This window comes from Poecilia latipinna, unplaced genomic scaffold, assembly GCF_001443285.1.
Source record: "Poecilia latipinna isolate Pla-1442-1.1 unplaced genomic scaffold, P_latipinna-1.0 Scaffold999, whole genome shotgun sequence".
NCBI lineage: Eukaryota > Metazoa > Chordata > Actinopteri > Cyprinodontiformes > Poeciliidae > Poecilia > Poecilia latipinna.
Window position 1 is genome coordinate 95,009 of NW_015113615.1, and position 18,658 is coordinate 113,666.

General features: G+C 39.8%; 1 protein-coding gene and 1 long non-coding RNA gene across 2 annotated transcripts in view; both read left to right on the forward strand.

The window, feature by feature from the left end:
* The first annotated feature begins 3,436 nt into the window (after window positions 1-3,436).
* Window positions 3,437-18,658, forward strand: part of LOC106958605 (vascular endothelial growth factor C-like) — a 22,562-nt gene continuing 7,340 nt past the window's right edge. The window contains exons 1-7 of the mRNA XM_015050582.1: window positions 3,437-5,276; window positions 11,432-11,693; window positions 11,768-11,958; window positions 13,181-13,311; window positions 13,418-13,521; window positions 14,633-14,767; window positions 15,596-15,797. Of these exons, the coding sequence (XP_014906068.1) occupies window positions 5,175-5,276; window positions 11,432-11,693; window positions 11,768-11,958; window positions 13,181-13,311; window positions 13,418-13,521; window positions 14,633-14,767; window positions 15,596-15,797 (1,127 nt within the window). The 5' untranslated portion in view covers window positions 3,437-5,174. The remainder of the gene's footprint in view (window positions 5,277-11,431; window positions 11,694-11,767; window positions 11,959-13,180; window positions 13,312-13,417; window positions 13,522-14,632; window positions 14,768-15,595; window positions 15,798-18,658) is intronic.
* On the forward strand, window positions 5,679-8,534 carry LOC106958606 (uncharacterized). Its single transcript, XR_001427184.1, has 2 exons — window positions 5,679-5,812; window positions 8,118-8,534. It is a non-coding gene; the product is annotated as an uncharacterized LOC106958606 (long non-coding RNA).

Consider the following 18,658-nt stretch of genomic DNA (forward strand, 5'->3'; position numbering starts at 1 on the left):
ATTTGTAACATCTTAAAATTTTGACAAAACCAGATCACAAAGTTAAAAACTGTGTAAGTAAGAATGAAACAACAACAAAAAAAGTTGCATTTAGTTAGAATGAAATGAAAAGAAGCCTGCAAGATAGAATTGGGACAATGAGCCTTGATAAATGAATATATTTGTGATGTCAGAACATGTGCCATAATTAGAAAATCTGAGTAAGAGATTTGACCGAGATGTCTTGGAAAAATATAACAGATTAAAACTGAGGGCTTAAACTTTATCAAAGCATGAAGATGCAGCACTAAATGGTAAACTATGAACACAAACCATTTCGAACACTAGATGGCGGAAAAAGTTACTTCCTGTTGAATGTCTTTAAAAAAGAGGTTTAGAAAATGACATTAGTCAAAGCCTCTGACCAGCATTGAGAAAAGCTCATCCATTAATGACATGTAGGAGACGCTGTGAGAGTCCGGTGGTGAGAGAGATGCAACGGAGGTGCTGCAATTCTTATTTTAAACAGCAGACGGCGCTGCATTCAACAACTGATGGAAAAAGCGTCTATTGAGGGCATGCATTTCTAATACAATTCTAACTCTTTAAAAAGAGAAGTATATGCGATGAGTTACAACAGGTAGTTTTGCGCCTGTGTATTTCAGCTTCCCTTGCTGCATTTTATTTGGTGTATTTTAGAAAAACAACACAAAAATATTTTAGAAAATTGGCTAAACCTATGCCAAAAGAAAAAAAAAAGAAAAAAATGTTTAGGTCCCACAGAAAACATGGCAACTGAAACACAAATGGGTGTGGGTCTACTGTATGTAGATTTTGGGAGGAAATCTACATACAATTCTTCTCATCACTTTTATTACCACAATAGTGCCACAGAATATTGTGATAAAACTTTAAGTCATTTTGCCCACTCCTACATGCAGCCCTAGTGAGATGGGAGTTTGTTCTCTACTGCACAAAACATGCATTTACAACTCATATTCCTTATTAGCTGCATATCACTCAATTTACTTGTATTTCTGTTGCAAACAACTGATACTAATGTTTATTTTTACTGCCACTGACAGCAGCCGGGTACCACCGGTGGTACTTGTTCTCAGTTTGAGAACAAGCGGGTTCCTGCACAAACTAGGCACGTTTTGAGCCAGTAAAATCCCATGGATCAAAGTTTCAGAGTAATGAATCCTGCTGAACGTATTGATGGATGTGAATAACACCATAAGGTGGGTGAGCGCTTTGGTTTCAAAGAACAGGAGAATTTAAACCTCGTCCATCAATATTTTGGTGACCTAAGCCGTATTACTCCATAAACATGTGTTTACCACGATAAATCCAAGATTGTTACAACATTGGATGTGAGGAAAACATCAAAGCCCAACTACTGGGCGACTATTAGTTCTCTGTTGAGAACAAATAATTGGGCTATGCCATGGATGTAGGATGGGCAAGAACACAGTGTTAGGATCTCCTCCGCATCGCCGAAGGCTGCAAGTGGGACCAGATCCAAGCAGCTGGTTGTTGCTTTTCATGTCCCAGCTGTTAAACTGGGAGTTTTCCTTCGACCCAGTTACACGCTGGCATCACGGCTATAATTGAGGGTCTTGTTCATTTAAAACTTGAGCCGTCATTAAACTCAATCCACAAAGCATTTAATTACTGACTTTCCTGGCAGACTGTTGCAACACTCCACAGGCATCTCACAACATTACGACGTAAAACAAATCCAGCACGATTGGTGGCCTTGGTATCCTGACTGATGTTGAAAAAACAGCCTCTAAAAGATGTTACTGTGCTACTAATCCCAAGCTAATCCCCACTTGGTTCTAATTTACGTTGTGTGTCATCTCTCGACCTTGTAGCCAAAGCAGAAGACAAAACCAGAGCAGCTTTCAGAAGCTCTAACTCAATAGATATAACGGCGATTAAGGATGCCTTCACACATCCCCATTTAGTCCACTTTAATAAAACTCTGGTTCATTTTGGGAGGAGTGAATGCGTAATCGAACTCTGATGCAGACCAAAAAAAGCAAACTCTGGTACCATCCGAAATGCATATGTGAACGCCAAGCGGACCAGAGGCCGCTACAAAAGCTGGAAGTGGACTACAATGCAGGGCATTCTGGGTAAAAACAACCAAATCCAACATGCCAGTCTAGCCCAACAGGAGAAATGGCTCATGGCCTCTTACTAAAATCTGATGCCACTCCATTTTTGTTTACATTTTGTGAAGAAGGACGTTGTGCTCATGTCTCGTTCAGAGGTTTTCAGGTCGTTTCCTTCAGTAGTTCTTGATGCAGCGCCGCCACAGGTGAGGAGCAGAACAAGTTTTTCAAAAGTTTGGATCGTTTGACACTGTTAAGGTGAACAGCGCCAGCTGAAAATGTAGCAAACGTTGCAATTTTGGTTCCCCAATCAAACCGATAGTATCAAACTAACAAGTGTGAAAACTACCTTGGATTTTATGTTATCCAGAAAGCTTAGTCCTAAATAACGTTTATTCTACCAGAAGGTGTTTCTACAGCTTTAAACATATGCATTTATCAGTTTGTCACCACCTGTCTTGCCCTTAGGCTGTGAGCAAGCCAATGCTAAAGCAAGAGAGCATAAAAAGGAGCTCAGTGGAACCTGTCCAGCCAACATCAGCTCAATAAAAGAGTAGACCCCGCTACTGCTCTGAACTGTGACAGGCCCCTGAAAGGAGGGGAAGCCACATTCGTTGAACACAAAGATCCTGCTGTTTGGTGCAAAGGGTGCTCTATCTGCAGCCGAGGACAGGATGTTAGGAGAAACCAGGAGAGTTTTATAAACAGAGACGATGATGAGCAAGGACAGCTGGGGTTAGTAAAAAAAAAAAAAAAAAACTCCTCTGAAAATTTTACTTCAATTAATTTTTCATCAATGACAAAGAGATTGAATTTGAAGCTAATTTATTCTAATCCACACAAAACTGAGTCTGGATCATCCTTAGATACATTTTCCAGAAGTCTCAAAGAGAAATGTTCGTCTGTTTCAACATTTAGGTACAACTCAAGATGCTTTGGGATCGCTTACAATTGCCTATTATAATAGTTCAAACACAAAATATACCTCGATGTGCATCAATCTCCAGTTTTCAGTGTCTTCACTCCTGGTGTTACAGCCAATCAGCACCAGGGAACATGAATGGCGCCCTAGGACTGGCTGATTTGCAAACTTCAGCCATTAGCATGTCAAATAGCATTACATTGAGTTGTTCCAGCTTCCCAAACTGAATTTTCTTTTGAATATTTCATATATGCTTGGGGAAAAAAATCTGCAAAAATCTGCAAATACCAAAACTGGTGTTCAACTACACTCTGGCACTGAGCAAATGGAAATTATTTCAGTAACTCTCACTGACCTAAAACAGGAATCGTCGACAGTGGATGAAAAAATGGTTTACATGGTTTTTGTAAATATTTGGTTTGTATTGTGATTGTTTTTAAATCATCAAGTGAAGTTATAAATCTTTATGCTTTTCCTGAATATGACAAACCCTGGTCTGAGTTCGCATGATGAAATGAGGAAAGCAATGAGTGGAATGTGGAACTGCTGAGCAGATTTCAACACATAAAGCGAGCGCGCTGCAAGCAGGCACTTGCCACCGTGTGCGTGCGCGAAGGTGTGCGTGTGTGGCCTGTGTGCGTCTTTAATCCTTTGTAAAGGCTGGCTTTGACTGGCCCAGAAATCGGATGTTTTCTCATTCGAGCTTTTCCCAGACACACCTCTTTCCTCCTCCTCCTTTTTTCTATTCAGTCTTTTTATTTCGCCCATCTATCGCTCTGTCTGGCCCCCATAATTTATTTTGCATTTGTCTGTAACTACGTTGCCTTGGGAGGATTTCTTTTTTTTTTTTTTTAAACAATTTAGACAAAAAGATAAAGCTTCGGCTTCTAACCCTCCCTCCCTCTCCTCCTCTTTCCCTGTAATATTCAGACACAATTGCTCGCAGCCTTGGGGCGGAATAGTTAAGAAGGTATGTGAAGTAAGTCTTTTTTAGGACTTTGAATGAACCAAAAGGAGAAAGAACGACGTGAGAGGGGGAAGGGTGGAGGACAAAGATGGAGCTAGATGAAGTGTGAGAGGGAGAAAAGCCTCTGAGCTGCAGGTGTGGGAGCAAATTGAGTTAAAGCGACCGTGCTTCTGGAGCTCGGAGAATAAGATGCATGTAGAAATAAAGCAACTCAAACACTCTGTGATAGTGTTTCGAAATAGCATTTTTGGAGGCTGACAAACCGCTGGTCTGGTAAATTTAAATCCGATTTCTGCTGCCTCTGCATAACCTGCAATTTCAGACGGAATAAAAAAGAAAGGGGCAGTATAATCAGCTGAAGCGCACAGATCTTATGCCTCTCTGATCCCTCATCCCGCCCACTGCACACAAGTCTCCCATTCTTGTATTTTTTCCTCATTCACTCCAGCGAGACGCCTGAGAGGAGGACGCATTCACTTTGTTTGCCAACACCAAAAGCTGGACTTCTTTGAAGAATCTAGGAACAGGATGTTAATTGAGTTTATTCTGTTTTATCCTCTTCCTCTTTAATGCATTTTCTAAGAATTAGATGGAAAAGTTGTGACAGCTTTACAAAGAAGACAGAGAGAGAAAGAGAAAGAGAGAAAGAGAGGGAGAGAGAGAGAGAGAGAAAGAGAGAGATTTGCCCTGAAGGCTTTGAAAGAAGAAACAGGAGCCAGATAAAAAAGGGGCAGCGATAATCTGCACAGCTGCTGCATGGAGAGAAGGAGACACAGACAGATAAAGAAAGCAAGAGAGGCGAACAAGTGCGAAGGACGAGGAGAGGAGACAGTCGAGGACGACCGTTCACGTTGAAGGCCACGGCAGATATAAATACGAAGTGAAGACAAAACCCAGAGGGACACCTGTCGTCAAATTAGCAGCAATGGAGACGCGTCGGGACGAGACAAGAAAGCTGGACTGAGGGGAAACGTTAAACACGCTGGGCTCGAGCGAAGTAAGACAAGAAGGTTTCTTCATCATGATTTCTTCAGGTGGCGTCCCACCTGAAGAAAGGTTAGGTGCACGGGAGGAGCAACTTCGTCCCAGGATAGAATGAGAAGAGGAGCCTGATCTGTCAGAACCGTCCTGCTTTCACATTAACTTCACCAACTCCCCCCCACCCCCTGCACTCCATCCCCTCACTATGTGGATACCAGCTGTGCTCCTATGGATGCTTTACTTCAGCTGTCTGTGCTCAGGTCAAGACTACAGGGACTATTACCCAACCGGAGACACGGGCACCGAGGTAAGACTTCCCTCTTCTCACTTTAGTTCATCCCAGACTTGAACTGTAGAACTTAAAGGAAAAAAAAAGCACACATCTTGACTCACTGCACTATGATGTTCACTGAAAGTCAAAAAAATGATGAAATACCTTTCATAGGAGCGGTGCTATGTGAGGCAGATAAGCTGTATTTACATTGGAAAAGTCCCTGGATTTAGGATCCATTTCACCAGAGAAACACATTCCGACACAGACGAGACTCACTGGGGAGAAATGCAGATGGGAATAGACAGGAAGACCAGAGAGATTCCCCAGAAGAAGACCGACTGGTGCTTAAAGCATTAAAATATATGACCATGTATTAGGGTCCAGCTAAGAAAATAACATTTTTTATTAATGACAAGATAAAATACCACATTTTTGCTTAAAGTTTTCCTCCCATGAGAAACAATCCAGTTCTTGTCACTGGTGGACATAATTAATGTTCCTAAAGTGTCAGCCTTACATCAGCTGCTGTGGTGTTCACCAAACAGGCGGGATGCAGCTCGGTGTTTTAGGTTCATGGTGTTATGAGAATCAAATCAAAATAATACAAAAAATAAAGATATGGCATTATGAGAATAAAGCTGTAGCATTACAAGAATTAAGTCATATTATCACATTATTTCAACTTAATTCTTGTGATATTGATCTTATTCTCACAACATTGGCTTTATTCTCGCAGAATAATGACTTTAGTCTCAATATTATGACTTTATTCTTCTAATATTGAATATTCTCAAAATGCCATGACTTTATTCTCATGTTATGCCAACCTTATTCTCGTAACACAATTTTATTCTTGTAATTTTATCACTTGATTTTCATACTATTATGACTTATTCTCAGAATTTTATTTTTTTCTTAGTTTGGCTCTAATAGTTGTAAAAATAAAACTGGTTATAAAGTGTTTATTTATTTTTATTTACATACTGTCATATGTGGATCGGTCTCCACTGATCCACATATGACAGGAAGTTTTACAAACAGCAGAAATTCAGTAACATTGTTTCACCAGCTGCCAGTGGGATCAGCATGGAACCATTGGACCTCAGGTCGGTCCAACATCAGGAGAAGAGCAGTGATGTAACTGCTAAGCCTATTAGGGAAAACACTAAATCGCTTATAATTTGCTCCAGAAGGTATGAGAACAAGCTTCAAAGACCAGACTGAGGTATAAAAATGGGATCAAAGTGAAACAGATGAGCACTAATGACAGCATGGTCGTAAAAGAAGAACAAATATAAAAACTAATAAGAAGAGGACTAAAAATACACTGAAATTAACAGAGAACACAACAGAAGATGAAAATTGACATGCAACAGAGGATGTGATATTAATGAAAGGTTGTCACAACATTTGTTGCATAAATAAAGGGAACAAACTAGTTAAGCAGCAAACTGAAAACCAACGAAATGTTGATATCCATTATGATTGACTCACAGTTTCCCTCATCATATTCTATTGGCTTTAGCATCTCAGCTACTAGAAATATGCAAATATCAGACATAAAGGACAGCCAGAAACCATCCAAATGGTCAAATGCATTATTGCCAGGCAGAACCTGATTGACTGGTGCTCAAAATATGATATCCAACCAATGTTGCTACCCAGCACATTTATATGTGGACAAAACATATTAAATTATTCACAGAATTAAACAAACTATTAAAAATCTAAAACTGTTGAGCATTATTTAAGTTCCCTTTGGGATCAACAGAGTATTTTTGAATTGACCAAGGATTTTTTAAAAATCCTCCATATTGGACATTTTTGGGCTAATTTTTTTTGTGTGTGCATTCTTTACTTAATTAATATAATATGTTTTAAATGTATATACAGTACTTTTTAAACTGGAGCTCAGATCTAATTTTAACATTTTCTAATCTTTCAACCAATGTACTTTTAAAAAATAGAGTGACATTATAAATAAATATAATTCAACAAATATGCAGGAAATAAACTACATGGAGTCAAATAGTCATCCTTGCAGGATCTAAAACTGTAATTACCAAGACGGAAAACAACAATTCATAAAAAGACATAGAAGTGGCCTGAGTATTCAATTCAATTCAGTTCAAACCTTCATCCAAAAAACTATGAACAAACATACAGAAAAAGAACAAATCAGGACCAGCGTAACAGAGCTGCTTTAACATACTGCCACCATGAGCGGCACAGTTCAAGAAGTCAACTATATAATTAATCAACCTGTTATAAAGAAGAACAATCCTTATTGTTATGACCCACAGAGGATAAATTGTTCAAACTCACGTCCTGTTTCCTCCATGCTGCTGGCTCTGATCCAGATATTAATGTTCAAAATAATATTTGAAAGCAACGGCACCTAGAGGAAAAAGGAATGAGTCAATTCCTTCTGTCACTTTCTGTTGTAATAAATGTGTTTCTGCTCTGAACGATGGATTTAAATCAAAGACATCTTCATCACTTCTCTTTGGTTGGACGTGTCTCAGGTGGAGAGAAATAAATGGGGTGAAAGCTGATAAATGAAGGTTTTAATAGACTTCAGATGGCTATTGTCAACAAATGTAGTAGCCTCAAACCCTCAACAGTAAAATATTAAATAACACTTCAGCTCCTTTAACTCACAATCTATTCACCTTCAGAACTTTGTACTCTAAATTGAAAGATCTTCATATAAAAAAAGCCAGTAATTACCACATTTTTGCTTAAAGTTTTCCTCCCATGAGAAACAATCCAGTTCTTGTCACTGGTGGACATAATTAATGTTCCTAAAGTGTCAGCCTTACATCAGCTGCTGTGGTGTTCACCAAACAGGCGGGATGCAGCTCGGTGTTTTAGGTTCATGTTTTTATGTGCATCCTTATCTGGAAGTTTGTGTTTGCAAAGCAGGAAAACGAGCTCCTGGGGAACATAAAGTGGAGCTAAAGTGGAGATTTGCAGATAAAGGCACCGGCTTACTACTCAGAACTTGCTCCAGTTCTTAGTAAAACTGAGTCCGTGTGCGTAGGAGGGGGCTCTGAACCCAGCAGCCTCTTCTTCACGACATTTTCCCCACAACTTTTCAACATAACTCCCTGGTTTAAGCCTCATATATAAATCTAAACAACAGTTTCAGACACATGTTATTTCTAATAGAAAACAGGCTGAGTGATAAATGTATGGGTGTGTGTGTAAATATTTGTGCCTCTGTGCCAGCAGTGCGTAATTCTGGACACACCCCAGAGCGCTGCATGGATAGCGGCTGGTGCAACGTCAAAACAGAGTCCCACAGCCATGACCTCATGTCATGCGATCGCTTAACAACGCTACGGAGCTTTATGTAATATAGTTATTCCACTATAAAACAGTTTAATATCAGCTCGTTTCACCCATTGTTCAGCTTTTGCCTGAAACTGCATCCACATCTTCAAGATTTAATGTGAAAAAAGGCAGAAATCAACAAAAATACATCTGAAAATGAGCAAAGAAAGCGATAACGGAAGTCAGTAATCATGAAAAGTGGTGGTGTAGCCATCTGTATGCATCCAAACAATCTGACGCTTAAAATGTCATCAAATAATATATGGAGAAAATGTTTTTTGTTTTAAAAGTGGGCCTGAATTTCCTAAAAAAAAAAAAAAGACAATAATCTTTTGAACAACAAGATGAGTGGATGAACTCATGGTTTAAGTTAGTCAGTAAGTCAGAAGCTCTGGTCTCGACTCCCTTCCTGGCAAGCAGCAAAGACAGATTTCGACTGTATGGAAGACAGGATGTCATTGTGAAAATAAAAACCTTAGACTTTATACTTTTGTAAATGTACAAAGTCAAAGAAAAAGTCTAATTGCAGCTAATTTTAAAGTGCAGCCTGAGTTAAAACTCAGAGTTGTAGCCTTAAACTTGTGATCATTTCACTGAAACTGGATTATAATCGCTTTACTTCTCGGTTGTCAACCTTCAGAAATACTGAACAAATGAAGCCTGAGGAGTGTTTGCTGACTGAGTATAAACCACACAATTGCAGCAGTGGCGCCTCACTTCTTAAAAATCACACGAATCCTCAGGGTTTCTGGGTGGTTTTATTTCCGTCTCAGAACATAAACGGTTTACAATCCTGAAATATTACTTTCACTTAAAGGTTAGATCACATTAAATATTGTGGTAACTCATCCACGTGTCTTTAAAGAGCTGTTGTGGATGGTGAGCAGTCGGTCCTCCAATGAGTCTAGACAGGCTCTTATTGAAGACACTAGTCATGATGAACACAAGCTAACAAAATATCTGGGCAGGAGAGACGATATTCCACAGCAAAATGTCCTGGATGACATCATTAGTTTTTGGCAAGAACCGCTAATCCAACTCATGTGCTTTTGCCGTTCCTCTTTAACTCTATGTCTGTCGTATGGTTAGAAACACAGGCAGAGAGAAGTTGGAGTAGCAGATGACACCCATTTGGTGTCATAGTTCAAGTATTAGAGCTTTTGAGAGTTTGTTCCAGATTAGTGGAGTATAACAGAATGCTGCTTCTCCATGTTTGGTTCTGGGGAAAAGCCCAATGATGACCAACTTCCAGGTTACTGGAAAGTTGGAAACGGTGAACCCCAGATGGCACACTCTGATGCACTTCTCAAGACCCTCTACATTTAGATTTTCAAAGTTAAGTGAATGTCGTATTGATTTAATACATAAAATGCAAAACTATGAGAGGGGGAAAAAAAAGGAAAATGGAGGAAATGAATAAGTTGAAAATATGTTGCGAGAGAAGATTTGGGAGTGGGAGATAAGTAGGGATCTGATTTCTGTTTAGCTAATGCCAGCTGTGCCAGTCAACCTCTTCTAAGCCTGTGAACCTAAACAACCTCTGATATTCCCAAAAGAAAAAAAAAATGATTAGGTGTGAAGCATGAAGAGCACTGCCCCTGACATTTCCAAACCCACAGCTTTGATTTCCCAGTCCGTTAAACAATTATTCAGCTATCTTTCATCTACTGTTGCTCTATGAAGAGTTATCCGTCGTCACGGTAGAAAAATCTTTGTTGAGTGACTCACAGTAGGAAGGTTTTATATGATAATGTCAACCGTAAAATTTGATTTCCTGTGTGAAATCTGTTGAAATTAAACTTTAATGTGTGGGTATAATCTCCAGTATATTTGGTTCTTTCTTATGTGTTGTCATGTGAGAAGCTTGTCAATGACGAGGAGAACAGCATCACACTCAACGTTATCCTAGCTCTAATTCTAGAGGAGTTTTACAGATTCAGTTTAAAAAAAAAAAAAAAAAAGAGCTTAATATTTAGGTAAGAACCTGAATCCAGGCTGAATCTGCAGCACCAGCAGTGCTCAGGTGAGGGAAGGACAAGCGTGTTCCTAATCACTAACAGTAGCCGACAGCGACATGTTACAACACATTGGTAGCTGAGGTATTCATTGTTTATCCTGCACAGCCAGTGAGCCTGAATAGATAAGCTTACCCATATCTAACAGTTTTACTATAACAAATAAACCCTAGGACTGGATTGTTTTTGATTTGAAACCATAAAAAGGAGTTTTTCTTAATGATTTTATCTGGATTATACACTGGCTTGCAAAAGTATTCAATCCCCTTTGAACTTGTTTATATTTTGTCATGCCACAACCACACATTTAGGCTATGTTCTCACATATCCTTTTTTTTTTCTTTTTTTTTTTTTTAACCGCAGTCTAAACTACCCAATTCCATTGTTTGTTTTCAAAGCATCTGCAGCATAAACTGTCATTTTATCAGATTTTTACATCATTGATTTGGGAAATGCGTCATAATTCTGCACCAGAAGAAGCCAGACACTGGAGGTAAACAATGGCTGAGAATTATAATTATGAAAATTAACTTATGGTGAATCACATCACAATGAACAATGAGATTGTTCAGGCTCCTGTACAGACGCTACAGAGAATACGGCATAAAATACCATTACTATAAGTTGTGCTTTCTTTTTATCAATTTCCTTCGTCTTATTTTGAACATGACAATACTGTTGGCTCCCATTGCTCAATAATCTGTAGCTGGCAGAATATATTATTATGCTATTTGTTTTCTTTAGAAAATACATTAGTGGTTGTGTTGGCCATAGTGTCTCCCCAATTGTTCACTGAAGATTAACTCAAGAAGTTTTCCCTGTGATTTCCCCCTCCAGGCTCCAGCCCAGTCAGATGACCAGTCCAGTTTGGAGACAGTGACCAGCATGGACCAGCTGCTGCAGCTCTTCTACCCTGAATACAGCTTGATCCAGCAGTGCATGAGGAAAAGATCCTGGCACGCCTCCTCTTCCTCATCTTCCTTCCCTTCCTCGTCTTTTTCAACCTCTTCGGTGAGCCCTTTGGTCCGCTCTGACGACGACGACATGTGGGTTCCGATGCGGGAGGAACCCGTCTACAGAGTGGACGGAACGCTAGCCGGTAACCTGAATACAAATCTTGTTTTCTAACTCTTATCGAAACAAACAAATCCAGTTATTGAATCCCGTTTTCAGTCATTCTGGAAGAGATCCAACGTACGTCGTGCCAGCCGAGAGAGGTGTGTGTTGAGGTGGCCAAGGAGTACCCAGAATCCACCAGTCAGCTGTACCTCCCTCGCTGTGTGGCGCTGCATCGGTGCGGTGGGTGCTGCGGGAACGAGGCTTTTTACTGCACCAACACGAGCTACAGTCTTGTCAATAAAACCGTGAGTCACACCGACTTCAGATTTCTTGCTTTGATTTTGTTGCCAAACTCAAATGTTTTGTATCATCAGAAACTGGCTCTTAATGTTATATCACTGTGGAGGAATTTTGGCGCTCCTCTTGAAGAATTGGAAGATTTTTCCAGTGGGAAAGGCCACTGCATCACTGTTGAAATTAAGGCTAGGCTTTGACTAGACCACTGAAAATGTTCACTTTTTTTTTTTTTTAGCAATGTACAGATGGACTTGTAAGGCTTCATCCTTTGAAAGCCAATTATGTCAGCAATCCAACAGAGGTCATCCAAATTAATTTCCCGAAAAATTTACCTGGTGGATCATTGGCACCTAACCCTATCCTAAGATTCATTGCGGGTCAAATGGGAGATTTTTCTTCTTGTAACAATGGCGGATGAAGTGGTAGACAGAGCAGGTGAGGAGTAGAGCTTAAATTAAATGAAATCAGACTTGTATAGCACTTTTCTGGACAATAAAAGAGAATGAAATCAGTCATTTCCATTAAGCGACATTCACGTGGAAATATATTAAACTATAACATTACAGCTGTGTCAGTGCACAGATGCAGCCTCTGAATTTGGGCACACTGTAAAAACATTAGGTCTGTCTTGGTAAACTGTGCTGAACAATAAGTTAGCCTAGAAATTTTTGCGATAAACTATAATATTGTTGTTTTAAGGTCAATTTTATGTTACAAATTTATAATGACATAATACTGCAAGACCAATAAATAAATAGCCAAAATAAAACTACCAAAGTGGTTAAGTGATTACTTTACTCTAAAAGACTTGCATAAATCAAGCCTGAATGTGGCAAGAGAAAATGTTTACTTGGATGGTGTCTTTTCTCATGTCTGATATTAAATTTTGTTTTTCAATCTGAAACATTTAAATGTCAAACAAACAAACAAACAAAAAACTGACAGACTCTATAAAGAGGCAATTACTGTTTCACAGCGCTGTAAATCTGCTTTCACACCTCAAATCCATCTGGACGCTGAAACCAATTTCCACAATTATGTATCTGGTGGCCCAACACAGCCCACTCCAGAGGGAATAGGTTGTGACTGGATGCAGCGTTTAGAGTCACGCACATCTGCACAACAACTGCTCACAACAAAATGCTTTTCTAAAACCAAGACGACTTTTTTAAAACTAGAGACACACCTGTCCCTGTGAGCATTTAAACTTTCTATTTTCCTTCCCGCCAGCTGATGGAGCTGTCTCCGCCCAGGATGGATCGCTCAGTCGCCATGGTAACATTCGTCAACCACACCTCGTGCGAATGCCTCTCCAAGCGGCCGCTTCACTCCATCATAAGGCGAGCGGCAACAGATCATCTGTGAGTAAGAGACTCGCTGATGTCTGTCTCCACCTCTTCTCGTCTCATGCATTACTAAACGCGTATGGCCGTGTGGGTATGTGTGTGTGTGTGTGTGTGTGTGTAGGTGCTCCCCTCCTGAAGTCCCCTGCACCTCCGGATCATTATGGGATCCAGTGAACTGTGTGTGTGTCTCTGCGGACACCATCAGCTACACTCAGAAACAAACAGGTGAGAGTTGAGATCCTTTCATCCTCAGTCCTCCAGACTGTCTGTCCTGCAGCTTTTAGATGCAGCCCTGCTCCAAAACAGCTGGATTTCAGCATGCCATCAAGCTTAGCAAAGGCCTCTTAATGAGTAATTCATCCGATTCAGGGTCTACCTTCAAATATAAATCTTGAAGGTCGACAAAAGTAAAGTAAACTCTTTCACACGGTTCCAGCTAAAGTCCACATCTTCTTTTACAGTCTGAGAAAATAGGACATAATGGAGTGTTCATAAAGTTTTTGGACACAATGATCAACTTAAATAAAAGACCTCCAACTGCATTTGACATTTTTAACTGTGAGATTACATGTTGTGTTTAAAGAGGTATTTAAGGAGGTATTCTACGGAATATTGCCTTTTAATAATAACCTTTACTTAACTAGGTTTGTCTCATTCAGATCAAAAGATCTCTTTTACAAGAGAGACCTGGCAAAGACTGGCAGCATTTAGATGAGTCACAGATCTAGTCATGCACTTGGAGATTCAGCCCAGATTCTCCACACCCTGAAGAGACAATCAGAGTGAAAGGAGGAGGAGGAGGAGGATGATGATGATGATGATGATGATGATGATGATGGTGATGGTGTTTCAAATAAATCCTCCCTGCCGCAAAGTTGATACAATTGAAGCAGGAATGTTTTTGTGGTGTTTTTCTTGTACAATCATGCCAGCACATTTCATCTTCAGACCTTTTCCAACTCCACACTCTTATACTTGACTTATTACATTAGCACAATAACTATTTTTAATCCTGTAGGGCACATATACAAATTACTCTGTCTGTAAACTGCGCCCAAACTCAAGTCTCCACGTGCAAATTTAGTGCAATAAATGTAATCAGAGGCGCGCGAGCTCTCTTTGGATTCACCACAGTTATGAGACACACTGAGCTGACGAAACCTCAGAAACAATAATAAGCCCCATGAGGCTTTCAGCTAGACATCATCAGCATGATCTGGTATGATGGCTATGACATTTATCATTCAAGCATCTTTACGTCAACAAAACGTCAATGTAATTCGCCAAATCTCAAGGGGTTGTTTTCTACCTTAAATGCCGTGTTTCTCTGTTCCAGAGGCGTTGGACTCGGGTCTGCTGGCTCTCTGCGGGCCCAACAGGGTTCTGGAAGAATCCACCTGCGAGTGCGTCTGTCAGAACGGACTGACAGAAGCCAGCTGCTATCCAGGCTGGAAACTGGACCAGAACACCTGTAAGGAGACAAATCAGACTAGTTTAACAGCTGAGGATAACAGATTCAGGCGGGTGTCCAATGTTAAGTTTATTTTAGCCACACACAGGGTTTTAAACTATAACACATATTTGCTGTGTTTCATAAATGGATTACTTTCTTTTAAAGAACAAATTAAACAAAGCTCTGGGATATTGTTTTCATAACCTAATGCTGCATTAATCTTCTTCACCACTCTACCTGATCTCATTGCTAGTCTGCTGTGCTTTTTGATCTCCATGATTTATAATGATAGAGGCTATTTACTAGTCAGATGACTGATGACTTCTGGAGCCACTTAACTGTGCAGAATTTACATTTGTCAGAATACAAATGCACAGAAGACATTTGAGATTATTACTGGTCAAAATATTACCAGTAATAACTGAACTATTTTGCACCACTTTGTGTTCGTCTATCACATAAAATCTCAATAAAATGCATTAAAAGTTAGTAAACAGTCTCAGTTAAACCCACATCTGTATATTGGGACTGTTTTTTTTTTCCTGGAAGTCCTTGAAAATTAGATTTTAAATCTCAATAAGTCTTTGTCAGCCTTTAAACTGAATTTCCATCCAATTTAAAGGCAAAGCAACAAACTGGATGGAAATTGTAAACTTCCAGTTATTTTAGATTTTACTAAGAGTGCTTACTGTAAATACCACACATTGATTCAGGCCAAGATAGAAGAAAGAAAAGATTAATCTTTTTAAACAAGTACGAACACAAAACACATTATCTGATTAGGTTTTGGTTGTGCAACCACTGCTCTGAATTCCCGCTCCTTTATCTTCCTACCTTTGTGGTCAGGTGAGTGCCAGTGCGAAGGACAAGGCGAGGGGAAGCTGTGTCCTGCTGGGCAGCGGTGGGACGACGAGCTGTGCGGTTGTGTATGCGCGGTGGAGTGTCCCAGGAATCAGCCCCTAAATCCTGACACGTGTCTGTGTCAGTGCAGAGAGAGTCCCCAGACCTGTCTACGGCAGGGCAAGAGGTTCAACCCGAACACCTGCAGGTGAGAGAACCAGAAGGGAGAGGAGGCTGAGTTTATTTAAACAAAATACTGCACTGGTTAAGAAGAAAATCCACAAAAGAGAACAAAAAAGTTAATAAAAGCAAAAAAAAAAAAAATACTTTCATGCTGATTTGTAGTTTGTCTGATATGTAGAGGCATTCTTTTTTAACTTAGTCCAACAGTAAAACTTAAGATCTATTCTAAAATGAACATGTCTGCATTTCAATCTGGAGAAACTCACATGGAGAAAAAACATCAGTTAGAAGGATTTATTAGACTGCGTTCTTTTTTGGCGCTCGGGCCTGGCTGAAGACGTTCGTGCTGAGCATCATCAAGCGATTTGATGATTGGCTCGGGCTGGAGCTCAGGGTAGTCTTCTGCCCCGGGCCCGGACACTGGTGGTGGAGAAAAGCCTAGGAAGGAGGGAACACAGAGGTGCTCGTCTGGATGAAGGTGGATATAGGGAGGAGGTGGGTTGAAGTGCAGCTGAAAGCTGAAGAGCCCGACTTTGTTGGTGCTTTTGAAGGAACTCTTGCGAGGTGATTGGCTAGAGTGTCTTCCCAGCTTGAATTTACGCTATTAAGCTTCCATTTCAAATGAAGTTAGATCCCACTATTGTTAGCATTTGAATGAAAAGAGATGGCACATTTTCTCAAGTTGAAGTCTAGAATGGAAAATTCTGATTGGAAATAAAATTGGACCCAAATCAAAGCCTTAAGGAACTCCGTTAGTAATTATAGTTAAGAAACATGATGGAACACCATAATCATGAATATATCCCCAAAACAACCTTAAGAAATGTCTTTTGAAAGCCCCTAAATCCTGACGCGTGTCTGTGTCAGTGCACAGATGTCAGTAAGTCCACATGATGTGGGCAAGAGGATGGCGGTGACTCGCAAATTTGGTTGAAAACAAACCAATAAGCATGAAAATGGTAAAGTCATCCATGAAGTGGGATTTCCCAGCTGTGAAGCTAACAGCAGCAGGAATGATCAGTCCAACAGTAAACCTGTGACTCATCTTCAGCTGAACACCAGCAAGTGTTGATGCATCATAATGACCAGGCATGGGCTGGACACCAACAACGCGATATGAAATGGATTCAAAACGTTTACACACTCTTTGTAATACTTTTCATGCAAAGTTTCTTCCGATCGCTCAGATTTTGAGGTAATCTCTTCTCCAAATCCTTCTGATTTTTCTGTCAGATTTAGTCCAAAATTTACAGTTTTTGCTTCTTTTGTCATCTTTAAGGAATGGTTGGACTCAAAATGAAGCAGGAAAAAAAAAAAAAAAACACTGGAAGGTTTTCGGTCCCAACTTACTATTTAGAACTGTTCAAGATTCACCTTGACAAAAGCTTTATTTCCATATGAAGAACCCCTTTCAAAGTGGGAATGGTGTTCTTTTGTGGTGTTGGGGTACTATTTTCAATATTTTTGATCCAATATTCCAGCTTTTATCTGGATATTTGACATTAAAGTAACTGTAACTGTATAGAGACAGTTACATTTTCATAAAATTAAATAGGTCATGTTAAACACTTTTTACTTTGAGTGAAAAAACACAATATTTCTACCTCACAATAACCAAACCGTTAGTAGTTCATGCTAGCCAATGGCTCATCCTGATGAACCTGAGGAAGAGGATCATGATGCGTTACTGGATTCTGCGGAAACAGCTCCTGATGGACGCGTCATGCATTCCTCTCAAGGAGGGAAACTTTTGCTGTTTGTCTTTTTCAGTCGTTCACATGTTTCACTGCGACCTTTTATGGTCATGGGGCATCTGAAGCATTTGCTCGGGGCTTTGCGAGCGTGTCGTGGTTCCCACAGCCTGCGCACACCGGATCAACGTCCCTCTGACCCGAGAGGCCCTGCAGAGGGGAAGGGGACATGGGGGTGAACTCGATGAAAGCGAGACAGACGGATGGAGTGACAGGCACTATGAAAACACACCATAAGACATGAGCTGCAGAATGATTGATTCACACTGGTAGCTTTACATGTGGGAAATCCTACAGGATACTAAAACATGTGGCCTTTAATGGCAGCTCACTAAACATTCTCAAGCATGCTTAGTGGAGCTGGACCTCAAAACAGACTGAATGTTTTGAATGCTTAAAACTGAAAACATGTTAAAGCATCAAACATGGGTTTATTTTTATGCTCTTCTGGAAAATTAGGACACTTTTCTCATGAGCTGTCTGCTTAGGTTTATGGGACATCATCTCAATTGGATGGAAGTCCAAACTTTGGGTAGGCCACTCTGGCTAAGTTGCAATGACAGGTTATTTCATGTTGTAGCTGCAGCACAACATTAAAGATAATAATAATAATAATAATAATAATAATAATAATACTGAAATAAATATTCAGTGGTTTAACGTGGATGGTCCAACTCCAAATATGAATTGTCATAAATTGAAATATAAGCACATCTAAATAATTATTATAATAATTACTGGTCTGTTTATTATAATTAATATTTTGTTTTAATTTGTGGCATTTCTGGTACTCCACAAACGCACAGAACATCTTTCAACAGTTTTCAAGCCTTGAAAATCTTCCTACAGCTCCATTTAACCAAGGAAGATATTCAATTTAACTTTCAAACCTAGTTTCAACGGTGTTCTCCCTCAAATCAACGTCAGCCGCCCAATATAGTTCATATTTTAAACAATATGGCTGAAAAATTATTAAAGTGATATAAATTCAAACCCCGCACTACAGCCTTTAATGTATTTTAAATATTTACTAAATGTGCTCTGTGCACAGTAACGAACAAACGGGTGAATTAAAAATAAAGGTAACACTTTATTTGAAGGGAGTTGAATAAGACTGTCATGACACTTTCATAAA